General features: G+C 36.8%; 2 protein-coding genes across 3 annotated transcripts; one reads left to right on the forward strand and one right to left on the reverse strand.

Moving 5' to 3' along the window:
- Window positions 1-54: 54 nt before the first annotated feature.
- On the reverse strand, window positions 55-10323 carry atl2 (atlastin GTPase 2). 2 transcript variants are annotated; one of them, XM_027142150.2, is made up of 13 exons: window positions 10166-10323; window positions 6583-6902; window positions 6266-6400; window positions 6072-6176; window positions 5894-5944; window positions 4293-4349; window positions 4094-4186; window positions 3871-4009; window positions 3630-3757; window positions 3329-3385; window positions 2861-2932; window positions 2116-2547; window positions 55-895 (listed from the first exon to the last, which is right to left on the reverse strand). In XM_027142150.2, the coding sequence occupies exons 1-13, from the start codon at window positions 10236-10238 to the stop codon at window positions 773-775; spliced, it is 1785 nt and encodes a 594-aa protein (XP_026997951.1). In that variant the 5' UTR covers window positions 10239-10323; the 3' UTR covers window positions 55-772. The 2 variants fall into 2 exon arrangements, with proteins under 2 accessions (XP_026997951.1, XP_026997952.1); XM_027142151.2 differs by lacking the exon at window positions 10166-10323 and having other exon boundaries at window positions 6539-6725.
- galm (galactose mutarotase) lies at window positions 9388-19250 on the forward strand. Its single transcript, XM_027142155.2, has 8 exons — window positions 9388-9516; window positions 16033-16231; window positions 16771-16925; window positions 17064-17270; window positions 17805-17886; window positions 18273-18423; window positions 18530-18704; window positions 18882-19250. Exons 2-8 carry the CDS (start codon window positions 16045-16047, stop codon window positions 18957-18959), a joined length of 1035 nt encoding a protein of 344 aa, XP_026997956.2. The 5' UTR covers window positions 9388-9516; window positions 16033-16044; the 3' UTR covers window positions 18960-19250.
- The last annotated feature ends 6 nt before the right edge of the window (window positions 19251-19256 follow it).

The raw sequence follows: 19256 nt of genomic DNA on the forward strand, positions 1-19256 counted from the left end.
GGATAATCCTAAAAAATAAATCTATATCTATCTGGCAGTACAAACCACGAGAAAGATATTTAAATATTTTTAATCACTTAAAAATAAATTACAATGCATCCTTAAAAGGCAGACAAACCAAGTTATCCAAACAAATTTCAGTGTAGGGTTGTGCAAGATGCGATGAGAACCGTGGCAGTGAGCAGATGTTTTTGAATACAGTATAGAATGAGCTCTAATTTCTGAATTATGAGCTAACTGACCTCACTCAATTTCTACAAATACAATTAAAAAAAAAAATCATACATTCAAGTACATGCTTGTATTATGATACAATTTCAAATGTAGATGGCCGTTCAGAATGGCTTTAAATTCTGTGGTAGTACATTTGCTGAAGGAGTAGGTTTTTAATGATTCTGTAGCGAGCAGACATTGTAATGCTGTAGCATTCCTGTAGTTAGCAAGATTCAAATGGGACAAATGTATATTTAAACACAAAAATGAAGGAATCATTCTAAAAGGACCCAAGCATTAAATAAAACTGGTTGATATATTTTTTAGTTTGATTTTTTAGGACTACAAAAAGGACAAGAAAAACAGAGAGAGGTATGCATGTGTTTTATGTTGTGTTACAGTGATGAAACTTCAGTCACTCACTAAAAGTGTACATCATATCTAGTCTGGGTTGTAAACTTTGGTTTTAATTTTTCAACCTAAGGGTAAAAGAGTACACAATAAAACTGTGCAAAAACATTCTGTACACACTGAACAAGAGAGAGAGGGGAGATAGCGGTCAGTTAGTTTTTAACTTTGTAGTTTGTGTCACTTGCTCAGCAGTTAGACTGGCTCTTATAGAGTTAACTACAGACTGGCGGATATTTTCCTCCATATATTGCTCAGTCAAAGGCTTCAGCACCTGAAGAGAATGAAAGAGAAAGACAACAAGAGAAAGAGGGCAAGAATACTATGAGTGCACAACAACTGGATTAGAAACAAGAAGGTAATTGTCATCTCAGATGAGCAACATTAAAATAGATGGTAGACATAAAAAGATCATGGAAGGAGGAAAGCTCTTTCAGGAGGGGTTTGGCCATCCTTACTTTGGCACCTTTGCACAGAAGAAGTATAACAAGCTGAATTTCTACATTTAACCACATATTAAGGTATTGTTTATAAACGTACTAAAAGCAAAAACCAATCATCAAAACCTTGAGCTCCTGTACATTAATAGGTTAGCAGCATAAGGAAGTATCAAGAAGGAAGCTATTGAAGAAAAAACATTTCACCTTGATGCTGCAAGAATTAATTCCAACATGTAATCAGTTAATATACTGGTTATGATGATAATTCCATTTAAATACTACAAATATTCACCCACTCATTCATGAAACTCATTGCTGCTTTAACAAGGATCTTGGTCAACCACATGGACAACCCAAAAGCATAATGCCAAGTGGTGAAGGTATAAAAATGGACTTAATTTGTCTTGAGTCTATTTGGAACAATACATTAGGAGCAAGGTTAATAGCACATTATTATTGGCCATCATTCCACATCTGGTCACTAGTCCAGCGTGTACAACCCTATCTACATAGGGCTGGTGTGGCTGCAGGGTTTTTCAAACTTGCAGGAACCCCACCTGCCGATCGACGAAGCCAAAATGAACTTTTTGCACAAGTAGAATAAATCAGTGGCAGTAGATGAATGATGGGATGTGGTGGTAAAGTAAGGGGAAGCTGTATACAGGAAGGAAAGTTAAGACTGAGAGCAGGCATAAAGAGTGCAGATTCTTTCAGCTGCAATGCAGTGATGCTAAAATAAACCAGAACTCCTTGACCTACAGTAGAGCTGGACACTTGGAGATTATGATACGAGTACATCACTGGCTGGAAAATCTAAATGTACACCATGTAACTACACCTTGCTCATCCATCAAGAGTATTTATTACTCCTTCATAGTAAAACAAATGTTGACAAAGGAACTATAAAGTTTTTAAATTCAAAATGACCAAAGTACTATTTACCATATACCCAATTACAGTCTTGACTACAAACTTGGGATCTACACTGCAGACACTGTCTTGTTTCTAAAATACCAGAGTTAATAAATAATAATAGGAATAGTGCGCCACCCACCTGCTCCCACAAGGCTTCTGCTGTAAGGTCGATAGCCACACCCACTTCTCGATATTCACCCGAATATCTCACATACGCCCATGCACACAGTGACATCAAGGACACACCCATCACAAGGCTGGCCAGGGCAGCGATCACTGATATGCCAATGAACCCTGTTACTGTGGAGACTATGTAAGCGACGAACATGACAGCAAACAACGTTGCAGGTGTTCGTGCGGCATAGAAAATGTTCTTGCTTTCATTGTGCTTGATGAAATTAGCATACACTTCATCAAGCTCAGATTCCAGCTGTTCCTGGTACCGCTTGCTAAACTCAACTCCTCCCATTTTCTTAATGGCACGGAACTGCTGCATAGAAGTTTGCTTCACCTCGTCATGATAGCGCTGGAGGTCAACTGGTGCAACATATGGTTTGTCTCCACCACATATCTACATATAGGGAACAGAAAAACCAAATTTCAAGTGTTCTTGATGACACTCAGATCTCAGATAAGGACCTTTTAGTGTAGTTATCTAGGCCACATTAAAATCTTCTATTTTAGTGTAACAGCATCACACTATTCTGAGTTATCTAGGTGACCTCTTCACATCCCATCCCATCTATATTTAGAGAGAAATTAAATCCCTATCCTTCTTAGGACTAATTTTATAAAATTCCTTAAAATGACCGAGTTCTTGTGGCTTAAATTCTACCATTTACATAGTTCAAAAACATTAAAAACAGGAGAAAAATAAAATGTACCTGCTCCATGGTCCGGCTGTACGTGTCCTTAGCCCCAGCCACAGCTGTCAAGTTGTTGGCTTCAGCAGTTGCCTAGAGGTTAAAAGATTTTAAAAACAGTCAGATAACATAATATTATAGCAGTCCCTCTTGTATAGTATATCTACATGGCAGCCATCATGGCAGCACTCCCAGGCAGTTATTTTCAGTCTTATAAGACCCAGTTCCTACTGTATCTACCTAAATGGGGTGTGACCCATATAGCAGAAACGTGTCAGAAATATTGTCTCAAAAATGCAAATAATGTTGTGTTTTGGTAAGGTAACAAGAAAACTTTTGTTCAGTATGTTCATGCTCAATAACTAATTGAGAATTTTATCTATTTAAGAATCTGGCATTTACTGGCTTCATCTTAAACAACACAATGACTTTTTATTTGAGAGAAAAAGACCCATCTTACAGCTGAACTTTTGTATATTAGTAGCATACCTGCAACATGGACTTTGGATGAGGGAGTTCCTCACCTTGGTAGATTTTGATGTATGCCTAAATACAAACACAGAGCAGATAAGATGTTTGCCTGGAAATGCATTTCCACACAATAAGGCAACTCAGACCACTTTAGGATTCTACGTTAGTGACACTCAAAGTGGATTATGATTAACTTATGGAGCTTCTTAAGTGGCAAATTGTTGCCAAGAGACTTGACTGTAGTCAAGCCCAGACTACATGTTTGTAAAAGCAGACCAATCCAAATTGTATTTATAGGTTTAAAAAAATTAAGCCTCACCTTGAAATACTCCAGTAGGTCTCTGCAAGTCACTTTGGCCCCATTAATCTCCTTCTCCACCAGGTTCTCTGGGGCAAGTAGTAAAGGCACCAGCTTCTGTAGCTCTTTCTTAAAATCACTGTCAATATCTGCAAAAAAAAACAAACAAAAACAAACAAACAAAAAAAAAACAACAACTGCAAGATTAAAACACCATTTTTGGGTATCTGTGCATTTTTTTTGTATGGAAGAATATTACAACCTCTCAGTCTCCCATCAAAGTTGGGATTAGTCGCAACCTTCAATCCTGGATGAGGCAGCAGAAAACAGTCTATGCTTGAGAAACATGAGTGGATATGCTTCCTCACGTTCTGTAGCTCTTCATGCTGGTTCTGCTTCACCTAAACAATCAACACAAACACTTTCTTGCATATAGTGTAACTTCTGAATGCAGAAACAAAACCTATTTGCTCTCCACAACAAACCTGTAGTCGCCGTTCCAAGAAACGATTCCCTCCATCAAGTCCATACTCATGCTCATAGGGATAACACCAATCTCTGATTAGAAACAGCAGTTTCTGAGAAACGAAAATCATTCAAGTCAAATAACTTTTATAAGCTCAGAGTAGATATAAAAAATCCATTAATTTACCTACCCAACGTACAAACCAATGTGTTTATTACCTGAAATGGCTTTTCATAGACTTCCTCTAGTGCCAAGCGACCATATTCTGTAAAAAGCTTCAAAAAACAAGAGGATGTATAAAATAAACTGGTAGGCACCAACATGAGCAGCAGGTTAATCATGTCAGATACAAATACGCTAATCATGTCAGATACAAATAAATGTGCATTGGTTTTAACTTCCCACTTAATAAATCCACATTAACACAACAGGATGCAGATCTTGCTTACTAACACTGGTATGATAATAACAGTACTGTAGTCAACATGCTCAGACATCCAGGAATAAAGATTAATCAAATATTTAGTTCCAAACAACAGTAAGAGAGAGTGCAGAAAGTTGGAGAGACCCAAGTGCTTCACAACTCAAGCTGTTTTTTTCTATATAATTTACATTATAACATAGTTATAACAGATTTCAAAAGACTATGGTCAACAAAACCATAATAATAATCATCAATTGCTACAAATGTCTAAGATTTTGCATTTGCACACTACACATCGCACGCTTAACTTCCTCACACTAGTCACTTTACATTTTACACTTTACATACATACATACACACAAACACATATGTAAATAAATACATAAATACCCATCCACATTCCATACCATCTGTGCTTCTACCCGTCTTACTATTTTTCCTTATACTTCTACTTACTTCAGTAAGGAACATTTGTAAAACACATTTCACTACATGTCATACTGTGTATGCATATGTGACAAATAAAATTCAAAAAATACAAATTCAAATCACCCGAGGATTTAACCAGTTTTTGAATTAGTTGTGGAACATCTTGCAATGAGGGGAAAGAAAAACTGAACCCCTAGCAACAGTTTTTGATTACAAGACCACAAAATAATATCACTACTGTATGAAGAAGTAGCGTTTGAGAGAGGCTTAAGTGCTCTGAAAGTAGGGAATAGACACTTTACAGTCACACAGCAGTCAGCATGATCCATATCTGCACTTATATTCACCACTAGATATTTCTATTAGTTAGAATCTGAAAATGCTAGGTATGTTAGGTGTACACCCTGGATGGTACACCCTGGATCATCGAGCATGCACACATTTACATCCAAGTGCAATTTAGAGTAACCAAGCCATCAAGCAGCATTTATGGAATGTGGGCTTAGTGTTTCACTGTGCCACCCAAATTCTTATTAAAAGTCACTTCATATGGCATGTACTCAATTGCATATATAAAATATATAATATTATTTACTTCTGCACTGGGTTTGTCTTCTTACCAATTCTACTGCTACAGCATATGAAGATGACCAAAACCTAGCTGTGTGCACATTTCCTATGGCATGTAACTATCCAGAACGTATTTCTTATAATAAGCTAGGTGGTGAAAAAAGCAGACAGACAGGGTGTCTTTCAGGGTAAGAATGTATAATTTTCTCCATGTTCAAGTTTGAGGTTAACCCCAAAATGTATAATTATACAAATACATTTATAATGCTATAATTTCATTCTAGTTGAGACACGAGTACTAGAATATTCAATTCATTTATATACTGCATGTCAATGTTCAGGTGTTTTGACAAAAAAGGGTTTTTCCAGGATCACACACTCATACATATCACATACCTGAAGATGCTGCAGGTCATCTTCTTGAATATTCTGGGTAAGATTATAAACCTAGGGCAAACAAAAGGAGAAACCATTGCTGACATTTCAGCAAACACACCCAGTAGACTTATGGACAGGCAAACATGCCTGAGTACATAAGGTAAATGTGCTCTTCTCTTGTCCATCATAAACACACCTGTATGGAGCTGGTCATAGTGCTGAGGGCAAAAACTGTAGCACAGTCTTTAATAGTGGACTGACTGTCAAAAGCTCCCTGAGTGTCAACCAGCAGGACGGCAACCTGAAGTGTGAGAAGTTTTGATTAGACACTAATTGAGGACAAACGAATTGCAACACAAGTTGACGATGAGTAACTGAGGAACACCTTACCTTACTACCATCAGCCTTATCCACCACAAATACTTCACTCCAGGCTTGAATTCCTGTTGTCTCTCTCTCACAACCACCCCGCCAGGAGAAACCTGTTAGAGGCTCATCATCTCCTCCCATCCATGACTCAGATGACTACAGAATCCAACAAAAACAAGAGACCTACATGCCTATAACTGCCTTTTTATACAGAAGAATAACAACAGGCCAGGCTGGTTTGGCACTTCAGGAAAACAGTCAAGACATGTCAGTGAAGATAAGGGCCATACTTACTGACAGTATGCGGATGATTTTAGGGGCATAAGCATATAGCAAACCTGAGTGTGCATATAGCGAAGCATGAAGTCTAGCAGGAAGGATTTGCCCTTGCGAAAAGCACCAGCCACAGATAGCACAACCACGTTGAGGTCTTTGATATGATCTTGCATTAGGATCTTTTCCAATGCTCCAGCATCTAATTCAAATTTATGGTCGTCCTCATTTGCAACAACTATCTGTATAGGCCGAGCTCCTTCTGTGACTAGCTCTTCCTCCTCGGGTCTGAGATCTTCCTCCACCTTGCATGTAGAAACTCTGTCCATGCTGCTTGAATCGTGAGAAGCATGGGACAGTGGCACCTCCTCTACACCGGTCACATCTGTGTAAACAACATAAAATATATAAATAAAAACAGTGTTGTGGGTTAACAGTCTAAACTTTTTTTTTACACTGAAGCTGTAGCCTTGCACATGGTCTCAGAACTGCACCAGTCCTGTACACAACGTTATTCCCCACTGTATAGGTTTACACAGCTAGCATAACAATAATAATATAAAGTCTCATCTGAACCAAATACTGGAATTGTAACAAAGTAAGAGAGCCATACATGCAACAATAAGAGTTTATTTATAGACAAATTCACATGAGACCAAGTGCATATTAATAACTATGCAGTCCTTCTCTGGCTTCCAGGGGATTAAAAGCATCTGCTGAGGGCTGAAGAAGTTAGGACAGTAGACTAAAAGGGATAACATTTATGTTCATATTCAATTAAGCCAGTGCTCTATAGCCTTTTAAAAAGAGCTATTTCAACAGCCCATATTCCTGCCTTCGTTTATTAAACTGCTGGACATCATGACCTGGTTTACAAGAGCAAGATACTTTCAAACAGAGTACTTGCTCATCCAAAGAATACAACCAACTTAAAATATATGGTGACATATAGGGACAATTGGTGCGTTTAACTTAATACAATTGTTTAGAAACCTCAATCATATTTTGTTCATCCTATTTCATTTCAATCAATCACATCTCAATCTATATATAATCTCTTATAATCCATCATGTTACACATTTCTTTCCTTCGAGAAGGAAGAATACCGTTTAGCAATTCTGCTGCTAATTTGTTGGTTTATGCTGGATTTAGTAAAAGAAAAAAGAAAAAGAAAAAAAAAGAGTAAGAGATCTTGCTGACCATTTTTAAACAAGGTTTAATGTCATAGTCAAAAAAATTCATAGCTTCAGGATGAAATGCATTTGTACAACACAGATGACTCTGGTGGTTGCTTTGCTAGTTTGTATTCTGAGAGATGTTATGCAACAGTTATCTCTGGTCCACTATCTTAAGTCCAAGACTGCTAATATTTAGTATAACTGCTCTGGAGTCACCACATAAAATTCAAATTCTAGCAAACCACTGAAACCTACTGCAGTAGCAGCATCTATTCTGCATCAAAATCTTAAAATATGACAGCTCAGAGAAAGCTGCAAAGGAAATTAGGAAGCTAATATCATCGGATGGACATTAAATGGGTATGTCTAAATAATTGAGCAGGACTTTTCTTTGGACTCCATTTCCATCGAGAAAACAGCAGGAAGGAACTATTTATTAAGTCTATAATAAACTCAGAAATGACGCTTACCTATTAATTCCTTAGGAGCTCTTGGTTGACTATAAACCATTGTAGAAAGGACATTATTTATATTTATATTAATTACTGCCCAGAGTCACACATATGGTTCCCTTCTTAACCTGGTTCCTTTCAAGATTTCTTCCTCATATCATCCCAGGTAGTTTTTCCTTGCCATTGTCACCTCAGGCTTGCTCATTAGGGATGCATGCTGGATAAAAATAGTAATTTAAATTTTAATATTTACTCTGTTTCTTTGAGCTGCTTTGAGACGATTAAATTGTATATACAGACTATACCAATAAAGTGTCTACAGCCTAATCACTGCTATGCTGATATAAAGCATAACCCACTGTTGCACGTGCAAGGTTCATTCCCTTAAAAAGTTCTATACTTAAAGTTAGTTCAAAATAAATATTGTATGAGACTGAATACTACATATGAAATATAAAGATTTATCTGCATGCCATTTGGGGGTGATTCTTTCAGTGTTAAATCAGTGAAATCTAATTTTCCCTCCCATTCTGACGGTTGATATGAACATTACCTAAAGCTACTGGTCTGTAGCTACATGATGTTACGTGTTGCACCGCTGCTACGTGACAGTGTGGGTGTACATGTGTTCCGAATAACGGGGTCAGTGATTATATTAAGTTATTTATGATGATATACTGCACATAATACAGATCTTTTTCAAGCTCCCTTCATTCCCACAAAACAGATAAAGATAAATCCATTCTTCCACTTGCTGGTTGTTTGTACACAATGATGCAGAATTTCAGACTTCAGAATCAAATCAGCCTTGAACTTTGCTCATGATCACGTCTTGGCACAATCCTGCTTGGTCGTAACCAGATGTCAAATCTAAAAGTTGCCAAATCAAAGCTAAAAGACACCAACGTAGGTTTTCAAATAACTTGTGTGTTGTGTTCTTGAAAATATCTACAATGTAGTATTAGTTTAAGTAATTTTGAAACCTTTCTACCAGTACATGGTCCACCGGTCCAGCACGCCCTGTGTTTGGTTAAAGTATTCAAATTCACATCAGTTTCGGTCATTTGTTTTGTCCATCACTTAAAACAGAAATGTATAATCAAACCCCATGTTGAGGCAGAGGTTACTATCGAATTCTTGTCAGGTTTATGGTGTTGCTGCTCCACTTTCTATTCCCGGAGCCTCACATTAAACCCTGCGCTTTAAATGTGGCCATAACATTACATGCTACTTTCTGTCGGAGGACACAAAAACAAGCAAACACTATCTCTATCTGTTTGTCTGTGTTAAAGTGTCAGTGCAAAGCCAAGGACAAGACAACTAAGCACAATACCCCGAGCTGCGTCAACAAGCACTGCTACAACGAAGGTAAATATATAATAACTTCCACTACTTAATTATAAAGGTTTCTGAAATATACTAGTATTTGAATCTAATTAAAGCAGAGGACAGTTTAGACGAAATCTTAATCTAAATGTGCCAATGTATTGCGCGCGCGCAGCCACACGGTTTAAACTGAAGTGTCAGTTTTGTTGTTATTTTCGGACCGTTACGAAACTAATCTTAACTCTTAACAGACACCACAAAGTAAAAACGTTTACATGTATTTTTTACATAAACCGACGTGTTTAATTAAGGCTTGAGAGTACGCTTAAAGTTTTTTAAGTAACTGACAACACTTGTCAGACGTTACTGGGGTTTCAAAAGTACTCACAAAAACCGTTAGTGAGTCGGTTAAGAAGCCGTTAAAGTTCCTCCATAAGTTTTATATTTATTTTATATTCCTAAAAATGAGACATAAGGCACAAAATCCTTCCGCTGTATGTGCGTCAAAGCAGAGCGAGCGGTTTGTTAACGTTAAAGCTGACTACACAAGTTAACCTGCTAAAAACTTTCTCAAGAACTAACTTTACTCTCACAAACCTCCGATTCTCACACCAAAACTCTCATAATAATGTCAATACGTTCAAAATAAAATACTAAACTTCACTCTCTGATTTTTCAGTTCTCGTGTTACCTTCGTCAAAACTGTTATTTATATGATTTGTCTCCAAGAAATCCTGATTTCTCCGTCCACTGTGATCCGCCATCTTGTTCGGTTAAAATATCCAGCGTGACGTTCAAGAGCTCGTTTCCCTCTTTGAACTTGATCTTGCTTAGCCACGCCCCAACGATACGTACAGCGAATCGCAATGAGGGGCGTGGACAGGGGGACGGGTGGCCTGTAAAAGATAGATTTCATTGGTTATTTCTCTGCCATTAACCGCCATCCGTTGACCTGCTGTTCGAGTCCCATTCCCAAGAGACTTTAAAAACACGTGCCATAAACTAAATAGGCCTTGTTCAAATTCTTCACATTGATATATGAAAAAAATTAATAGTTACAGTTATAGAATGTGCAAAACTCTGAAATCATACACTATACACTATACACTCTTGAATGAACAAAACCAGTTTTTTCTCATTGTAACCTCAACTTCTGAGCTTATACACCTGTACAAATGTTTGATTGTATACCCTGACATCAACTATGGGATGTCAACTAATTTTGTATTTATTCCCCAACATGCACAGCAACAATTTAAAAAACCTCTGACACTATACAGTACATCCTGCAAGTCAAGACAAGTCAAGTCAAGTCAAGTCAAGTTAAGAAGCTTTTATTGTCATTTCAACCATATATAACTGACGCCGTACACAGTAAAATGAGACAACATTTCTCCAGGACCATGGTGCTACATAAAACAAAGACAGGGCTAAGGACTTAGTAAGTAGTCCTAGCCACATAAAGTGTATCTGTGTGACCTGGTGCAAACAGTGCAGGACAAAATACACAAAAGACAATAGACAAAAACAGCACCGACCAGTGAAAATACTGTATGTTCTACAATAATGCCTATTATTTATTGATGATCGGTGATTTTTTTATGAAGTCTATTCTAAAAATTGGTTGGTGTGTAGCATGCCATGATCATGGTGTGATGCTACTGACAAGTGCAACTCATTTAAAGCACCTAGGAAGCACCAAATATATAAATTGTCTACTAGCAATAATAGGTGATTATTTTGACTTTGATTTATTGATAATTTGATTTATATTTGATTTATACTTTAGGATTTTAAAACCTACACTGCATGCACATTATAAATGGCTGAAGTAATGCAAATATACTTAGAAGGTTACATGAAGGTCCTCGGAATTCTCAGTAAAGCTTACATTTCTCAATTGGTTTTGCAGGATGCTTTATAACAGGAAAGAGTAGAAATACAGCCTACCTTCTCTGTAATCTTGACACAGAGACATGGTTATGGCTTAAGTCTAATTTTAGCTGTTGCAAGTTGCATCATGAAAAACATGCCAAACAAATTAAGTCAGTTTTTCTCAAGCCACAAACTCACTAGTTTAGTAAAACTAGTTTAACCACCGCAAAAACATATAATTTCAAATATTAACATCAGATGAGACATGACGTGATCAAGTTAAACCATAATAAACACTAAAAAGTAGGATATAAGGACATAGGTAAGGATCAGGCAATTCCAGAAAGCAGAATCAGGAAAATATTGTCCTAGGTTACCTGAATTCCTCATATACTGTCTATAATTATATGAGCTAGTAAAATAAATACAAAAATCAAAAGAAGTGTTTCACATCAGTGCTGTTGTAATGAGGAAATGTCAGATAGTCAACATAACCTTTAAAAATATCATATACCTTCCTAAAATATATGTACTTCTGATAAATGGGATATACAGGAATGACTGAAAGACATTGTGACCAAAGCATTTATACTGACCATTCAATATTATCAACCTTCTAACTGTTCTCTGTATGTTTTTGGTTAATTGCAACTCTCCAGGTTGTTACACAGAGAGCCTGAAAATAGGTTACAAAACAGCTAAAAAAAAGATCCTTAGGGACACAGCAATCCGGGTCTTCTCTTGTGTATGATACAGTATATACTAATGCATATTAGGCACATAAAAAGACAAATACATGATCAGTAATGCTAATAATATTGAATTTATTCATTGTTGATTATTTACACAACAGTTCAAAATTTGTGACAAGATTAAATCGGTCCCATTTATTACTTTCCAGTAAACAATTATGTTGAGCAACAGTTATCTGCATCTGAATGATCATTTATGATCATTTATCATCATAAACCCTGTACAACAACTGATTCTCTCTTTCTCTCTCTCTCTCTCTCTCTCTCTCTCTCTCTCTCTCTCTCTCTCTCTCTCTCTCTCTCTAGTCAGCTGAATTTTTCATGTCACGCTTAGCTCATTTGAATTGTGCATATTTTTTCTTGTGCCACATGCAAAGCATCTCACTTGTAAAATAAATCACATACTCTGCTCTTCCCTGCCAACTTGGAAAGGCAGGAGATAGATTTTCCATTACGCTGTCCCAACCTATATTAAGATGGAAATACTGAAAAATGCTGTCTATTGCAATCTCTAAGTAGAATATAAAATATTTCTTACATAAAATCTCAGCAGATACATCTCAACAAATACATTTACTGATATCACTAAAGTCGAACCGTTGACCTTCTTGTGGTAATGATGTCTCGTTTGTGGGCTGCAATTTATCTACATTCATTCTGGTGTTGTATGACTTCTTTCTACAGTATCTGTGCCTAGTCGGACCTTTTATACATTCCTAAATACTCAGTAATCACTTTATCCTGATCCCAGGATCCTGTAAGGTGTTAACACATTTTTTTCTTAAAGGTGCCATCTTTAAGCAATTATTTGTAGATACAATAAATTTTTTTTTTTTAATTATTGCATATTCTGAAAAGAGCTAACCCTATTGTTAAGCCATCCATGCTTAGGGACCAAGGAATAAAAATTGTTTGTGCTCTCTGTGTGGGAGGGACAGCATATACAGAGAGTTACACTGCTGTGTAAAATAACATGGGTGGCAGTTTGAAAACTGCCATTTGGGTGGCTTCACATGTCTCAGAGAAATCCTGTGTTATCCTGCACCTGAATTTTAAAAAAACAAAACAAAAAAAAAAACAACGACAACAACAAAAGCTTTTACTAGACAAATTATTTCACTATTTTCCATTTTACCTGTGGGATGGCAAACACATTTCCATATAGGTTAGGACAGTCTAAAGAAAATCTACATTTCTCCTTCCCAAGGCAATAGCACAGAGCAGAGTATGTGAAGTGAACTGCTTTGCATGTGGTGCAAGCAAATACATGCAGAACTCAAATGACCTAATCATTCCACACAAACTCAACTGGCGAGAGAGAGAGAGAGAGAGAGAGAGAGAGAGAGAGAGAGAGAGAGAGAGAGAGAGAGAGAGAGAGAGAGAGAGAGAGAGAGAGAGTAGGAGGAAGTGAGACAAATGGAGAGGGTGATGTATTTTCTGTTTAACACTATTGTACCGAGTAGTTATTAGGGTTGCAAAATTCTGAGAATTTTCAAGGCTGGAAACTTTCCATGGGAATTAACGGGAATATATGGGAATAAACTGGGAATTTAAAAAAAATGCAGAGTTGCCTATAACAAGGAACTTAAATGTAGTTAAAAAAAATCTTGTAGCATAATTTTGTTTAAAACAACAAGATTTAATGCAATTTAAGTTGAATTTGTACCCTGCATTCCTCGGCCACTTGCACACAGCACACTGCTTACTGGAGGGCCATTAAGGCCAAACCCCCTGCATGTACTTGCATTCTTCCATAACATGCACATTTATTAGTATAACTAAAATTTATTAGTACTTATTAAGCACATATTAATGCCTTATTCTGCATTACCTTATTCTACATTCTTAATGGTACCCAATACCTAAAGTTAATAACTCTTAATAAGCAGTAAATTAGGAGTGTTACCACATGCATAGATAATTTGATGACCCTCCCCCCCCACACTCACTCCCCCCTGAAGAAAAAAAAAAAAATCAGATTAACCTCCATTTCCCAGGCCTAGACTACCACAGAAGCAGAGACCTAATAAGCTTGAGAAAAAATGCTTCATTTTACATTTTGATTGGGACTTTTTTAGAAGTTCAAGGGTCGGGGATGCTTTAATTTTTACAGCAATCATAGGGAAATATGTTTATTACAATTATTAAGTTTATGATGCTTATTACAATCATAATAATGTTTATTATGCTTTTGTGTTACTCAATGAAAGAATCAATTAAAGTTCTACTTACAATTAAATCACTTTTTAAAATTTGTATTACCTTGCATGCATGTCTGCTTATGACCAAACAAAATGTTTATTTGTGTTTGTATATGATATAGTTTATATAAATTCCTGTAAATTGCCATAAATTCTCGTAAATTTCCATAAATTCCCGTAAAGTTTCCAATTTCGATATATTTCCAAAATTCCCCAGATTAAGTTCCCGTGGAAAGATTCTGGAAATTTACCGGAAACTTTCCGCCCCTTTGCAACCCTAGTAGTTATCAGAGTTAGCAAGGTTTAAGAACAATCCTCCTAAAAATGACCATGGACTACTGTAAGTGTCCTCATAGGGTGTTTGCATTTGCAAAAAAAAAAATTCGAATGTGGAAAAATTGTGTATGCTCCATTAAATATAATGCAACATAATTTATATTGGCAATGTAAAAGTGTAAAAGATGACAATTAAGTATTTTAAAGCTTTAACAATGTGCTTGCTACAATTATGATCAAAAAATAAATAAATGAAAAAGAAAATGAATGAATTGTGAGTTGTCGAGGTAGTCTTTCAAAGCTGTTTACATACATGGGATGCGTGATATGCAGACGTTGGGACTGTTGCATTTTCAATAAAGTCTGATTTTTGACTGATTTCTGTAGAAATGTGAGTCTGCTCGCAGTGTTTACCTAAAAAAAAATCGGATGAAAAGTCGACTTGCTCTCGACACATCACTAGTTAATGCAAAATGCGGTGTGTACCACTGATAAATTAAGGCTCTGGGTTGTTGATCAGAAGGTTCAAGCCCCAGCACTGCACTGGAATTTTGTGAGTTCGAATCCCACGTCCTCCAAGCTGCCACTGTTGGGCCCCTGAGCAAGGCCCTTAACCCTCAGTTAAAAATTATAACCCACAGTATAAAAATTAAATAAAAAAAAAGTTAAGTCACTCTGGTTAAGGGCGTCTGCTAAACGAGGGAAATGTTAATAAATGAGACTCTTTATTTTTTGCTTCAAGCTCACTTAAGCCCTAGATCTAAAGATATACTACAATTAAATACAACAGTTTTTGAACGGGTCTGAGCTTTTACCTCTAGATAATTATTTAGAATGAAATCATTCTTGAATTTATTTGTCAGTAAGGAGGCGCATTTGCGCACAAACTGAATAAAGATACATCAGAATACGGACAGTGTCGCGTTATGGTGACGTGACTTTGTCACGTGTTCAACGTCAGTCTGTCTTTTCACCCCGATAAGAGTCGACTCTTTCGGTTCCCAACCAGATTATTGGAATTTGATCAGCAAAGTAGCCTAAATTTTAGGATTTTGATCCCAACGACCGTTTATATTTTAATTGTCAATCTCATTGTTAATATTAGCAACAAATGTATTAAATAATATAAGTGCATGTAGAAGTATTTTACATTTATTAAATACATGCAAATTGCAGTATATTTGCACTGATTGCTCCTTTACTCACTGCTCCATTAATAATTTAGTGGCACTTTCTGCCGCTCGTGAAAGAGTGAGAATCGTGAAAATCGAATGCTGATCAATTTTCAATGAGAACATCACAGAAAAAAAAACATTCAGAAATGCCAAACGTCTCGAAGCGTTCACTTAAAAGAGTCGGTTCAACGATTCGGCACATCCCGAGCTGGTTCAGATTTTGAATTTCCTTGTCGGCGAGTTCAGAAAAGTTCAAAAGCAGTTTGTTTGTGTTTGCAGATTTATGCCGAGATGTCTGAGGTGAAGAAAGATGTGATAACTTTAGAATCCGGCCAGCTATCTGTTGAAAAATGGACACTGCGATCCGAGCGCGTCAGTGTAGAGATCATGTCTTTAGGCTGTGTGATAACCGCCATCAAAACACCTGATCGGAATGGACACAGTGCGGATATTGTGTTAGGCTTTGATGAGCTAGGAAGTAAGTTCACTAAGGGTGATTTTTAATATTAATCAGATGGAATATATTGTATGTATAATCACATTATCGTCCAATCCTCTGATCAGTGATCTGATCAGGGTTCAAGCCCCAGCACTGCACTGGAAGGTTGTGGGTTCGAATCCCACATCCACCAAGCTGCCACTGCTGGGCCCCTGAGTAAGGCCCTTAACCCTCAATGGCTCAGATGTATAAAATGGATATGGATAAAGGGTGTGTGCTAAATGCTGGAAATGTAATTTGTGCCGCCTACAAATAACAAGGTTTTTGTTAACATTATCGGCAAAATTCAAACAAAAGGCTCCACAATACATAGATATTGTTATACGAGTTTCGGCTGCTTTTCCCCCTGAGTCATTTACTCAACAATATAACATTTAAAATACTTCAGTAAACAGGTTATAAGTTTTAAGTGAGGTATAATTTCCTGGATTATTAATGACGTACGTTACGTTTAAACTTTCTGTAAAATTAGACTGCATAATGAAATAATAAAGATTTTGTATTTTTTACCTTTAAAGGTTATCTCACTAATCCCCGCTACTTTGGAGCTGCGATTGGGCGAGTTGCTAACCGTATTGCTAAGGGTCAGTTTGCAATTGAAGGAAAAGTGTATAAGCTGGCTATCAATAACGGACCCAATTCCTTGCATGGTGGCATCAGGGGCTTTGATAAGGTAAGTAATTTAACCCAGGTTATATTTAAAATATGACACACTAAATAAATAAATACATTCTTGTATGAAACTGTGTGCTGGCCTTATTTAGAATCCCCTCGTGTGTGTTTCGTTTGTCAATTTGACTGTAATGTTCAGGCTGTGTGGAGCAGTGAGACTGTGCCTAATGGAGTGAGACTGAGCCACACAAGTCCTGATGGTGATGAGGGATATCCTGGCAACCTGAAGGTTTCTGTCACCTACACACTGGAGGAAAACACACTAAGTGTATATTACTGTGCCCAAACTGACCAAACTACGCCAATCAATCTGACTAATCACTCTTATTTCAACCTTGCTGGACAGGTGAGTCAAGACATTTACGGTAATAAATGTGTCCAAAAACAACAATATTGACATTACTTAATTTGAAAATATTAATTAATGAAACATACATGAAAAATGATGCATTCCATAAATAGTTGGCTGTAATCCTTTTTCTGATGTTTACCTCTATTTCAGCAAATTTGCTTTCTAAAGTTGTAGTGTCTAAACTGTACCTTTTCTTGTTTCTGGGGTAATTACCCTTAATCCATTATATATCTCATCTGCATCTTTCACCAGAGTCCATGGATAGAGTGTACAGAATTGGACCATAATTACATTTTATAAGACTTTGCTATGTACAATGTATACTCTACACACATTTCAAAGGTAAAAGGTAAATAATAAGAGTACCAAAAAAATAATAAAAATACAGAATCACTACACACTATAAGAAATGGTTCCATTCAGGTTCCCTTTTTTTTTTTGAGTGTTTTGGCTGAAGTGGGAGAATATCAGTGTATTTACAAGAATATCTGTGAATACAAGAAATGTTGCTGCTCCTTTTCTTCTCAGGGTACACCAGACATTTATGACCATGAAGTAAGCATCTCAGCAGAGACATACCTGCCTGTAGATGACAACATGATTCCGACAGGTAGCTCATTATTTACTGTTATCTTTAATCAAAACTTCTTTCTGTTACTCCCACTATGACTTTTACACAATAGTACTTGTAAGCAATACTAAAGCACGATGTTTGCTAAGACAACTGAACATATTTATAAGAAATGTGTTAAAATATAATCAGCCTTAGCGATGCTTGAGTGCATGGCCTCTTCAGAATGATTCAGACTATTGGCTTGATTCGTTAGCTTTACATTACTTTACCATTATATCCGTTACATTCAGATATCAGTTACCTGGTACAGTATGGTTTATGTTTACTTTTTTTATTTAACATGACAAAATATATAAATAAATCATTTTGCAACACATCTCTTCAGTGAGATTAGTGAATTCATTACGCATGTCTCTTCACAGGAGAAATTAGACCTGTAGAAAATTCACTCTTTGACCTCCGCAAACCGGTTCTTCTTGGGTTTCGACTCAAAGAACTGCCTGACCCAGGGTTTGATCACAATTTCTGCCTTTGGCTTCCGGGACAATCAAAACAAGAGAGAAAGTGTGCAAGGTTAAATTATTCTTATGTTTACTGAGAATACTGGGTCCTTATTGATCTTTACCAGAACTGCCATTACTGTGTACCATCTAACGAACTTCAGTGTCTCTCGCTTCAGAGTGGTGCATCCTGGGACAGGGCGTGTTCTGGAGGTGAGCACCACCCAGCCTGGGGTTCAGTTCTATACTTCCAACTTCCTGGATGGGACAGTCGGAGGGAAAGGAGGCACGTCATACCCAAAGCACAGCGCTTTTTGTCTGGAGACACAAAACTGGCCAGATGCTGTTAATCAGGTGATGAAATGCAAGATGGTGTTAAAATTATGCACCGATGCCGTAAGATTGTCCAAACTTATGACTTGCTGCTCCATGTCATTATGATGTGTCTGAACAGAATCATCTTATGCCAGAGACCGCAAAAGACATCAAAACTCAAATTAATTGTTCTATTCTCTACTCTTTGCCCTTTAGCCCCAGTTTCCTGAATCTCTGCTAAGACCAGGAGAGGAGTACATTCACACTACACGCTTTAAATTCTCAGTTGCCTGAGACATAAATGACTATAATACTGATAATACACAAATTAATACAATATTCTTGCCAGGTGAAAGGACACCATTTGATCACAGGTAAATTTGCACCTATAAAATCCAAAAGACTGTATAATAAAGTTCAAGCAATTCTATATATTTGAGTGAAATGTGAAGACAAATCAGCATCATTTAACATTTCATACAAACCTAAGTGTTTTTTTTCTATCGGTATTATATGCAGTCCATTGTTGATAATTTAAGAGATATCAAATCATCATAAACAATAATAAAAATAATAAAGATTCAAGACATT

This window comes from Tachysurus fulvidraco, chromosome 4 (assembly GCF_022655615.1).
Source record: "Tachysurus fulvidraco isolate hzauxx_2018 chromosome 4, HZAU_PFXX_2.0, whole genome shotgun sequence".
Classification (NCBI taxonomy): Eukaryota; Metazoa; Chordata; class Actinopteri; order Siluriformes; family Bagridae; genus Tachysurus; species Tachysurus fulvidraco.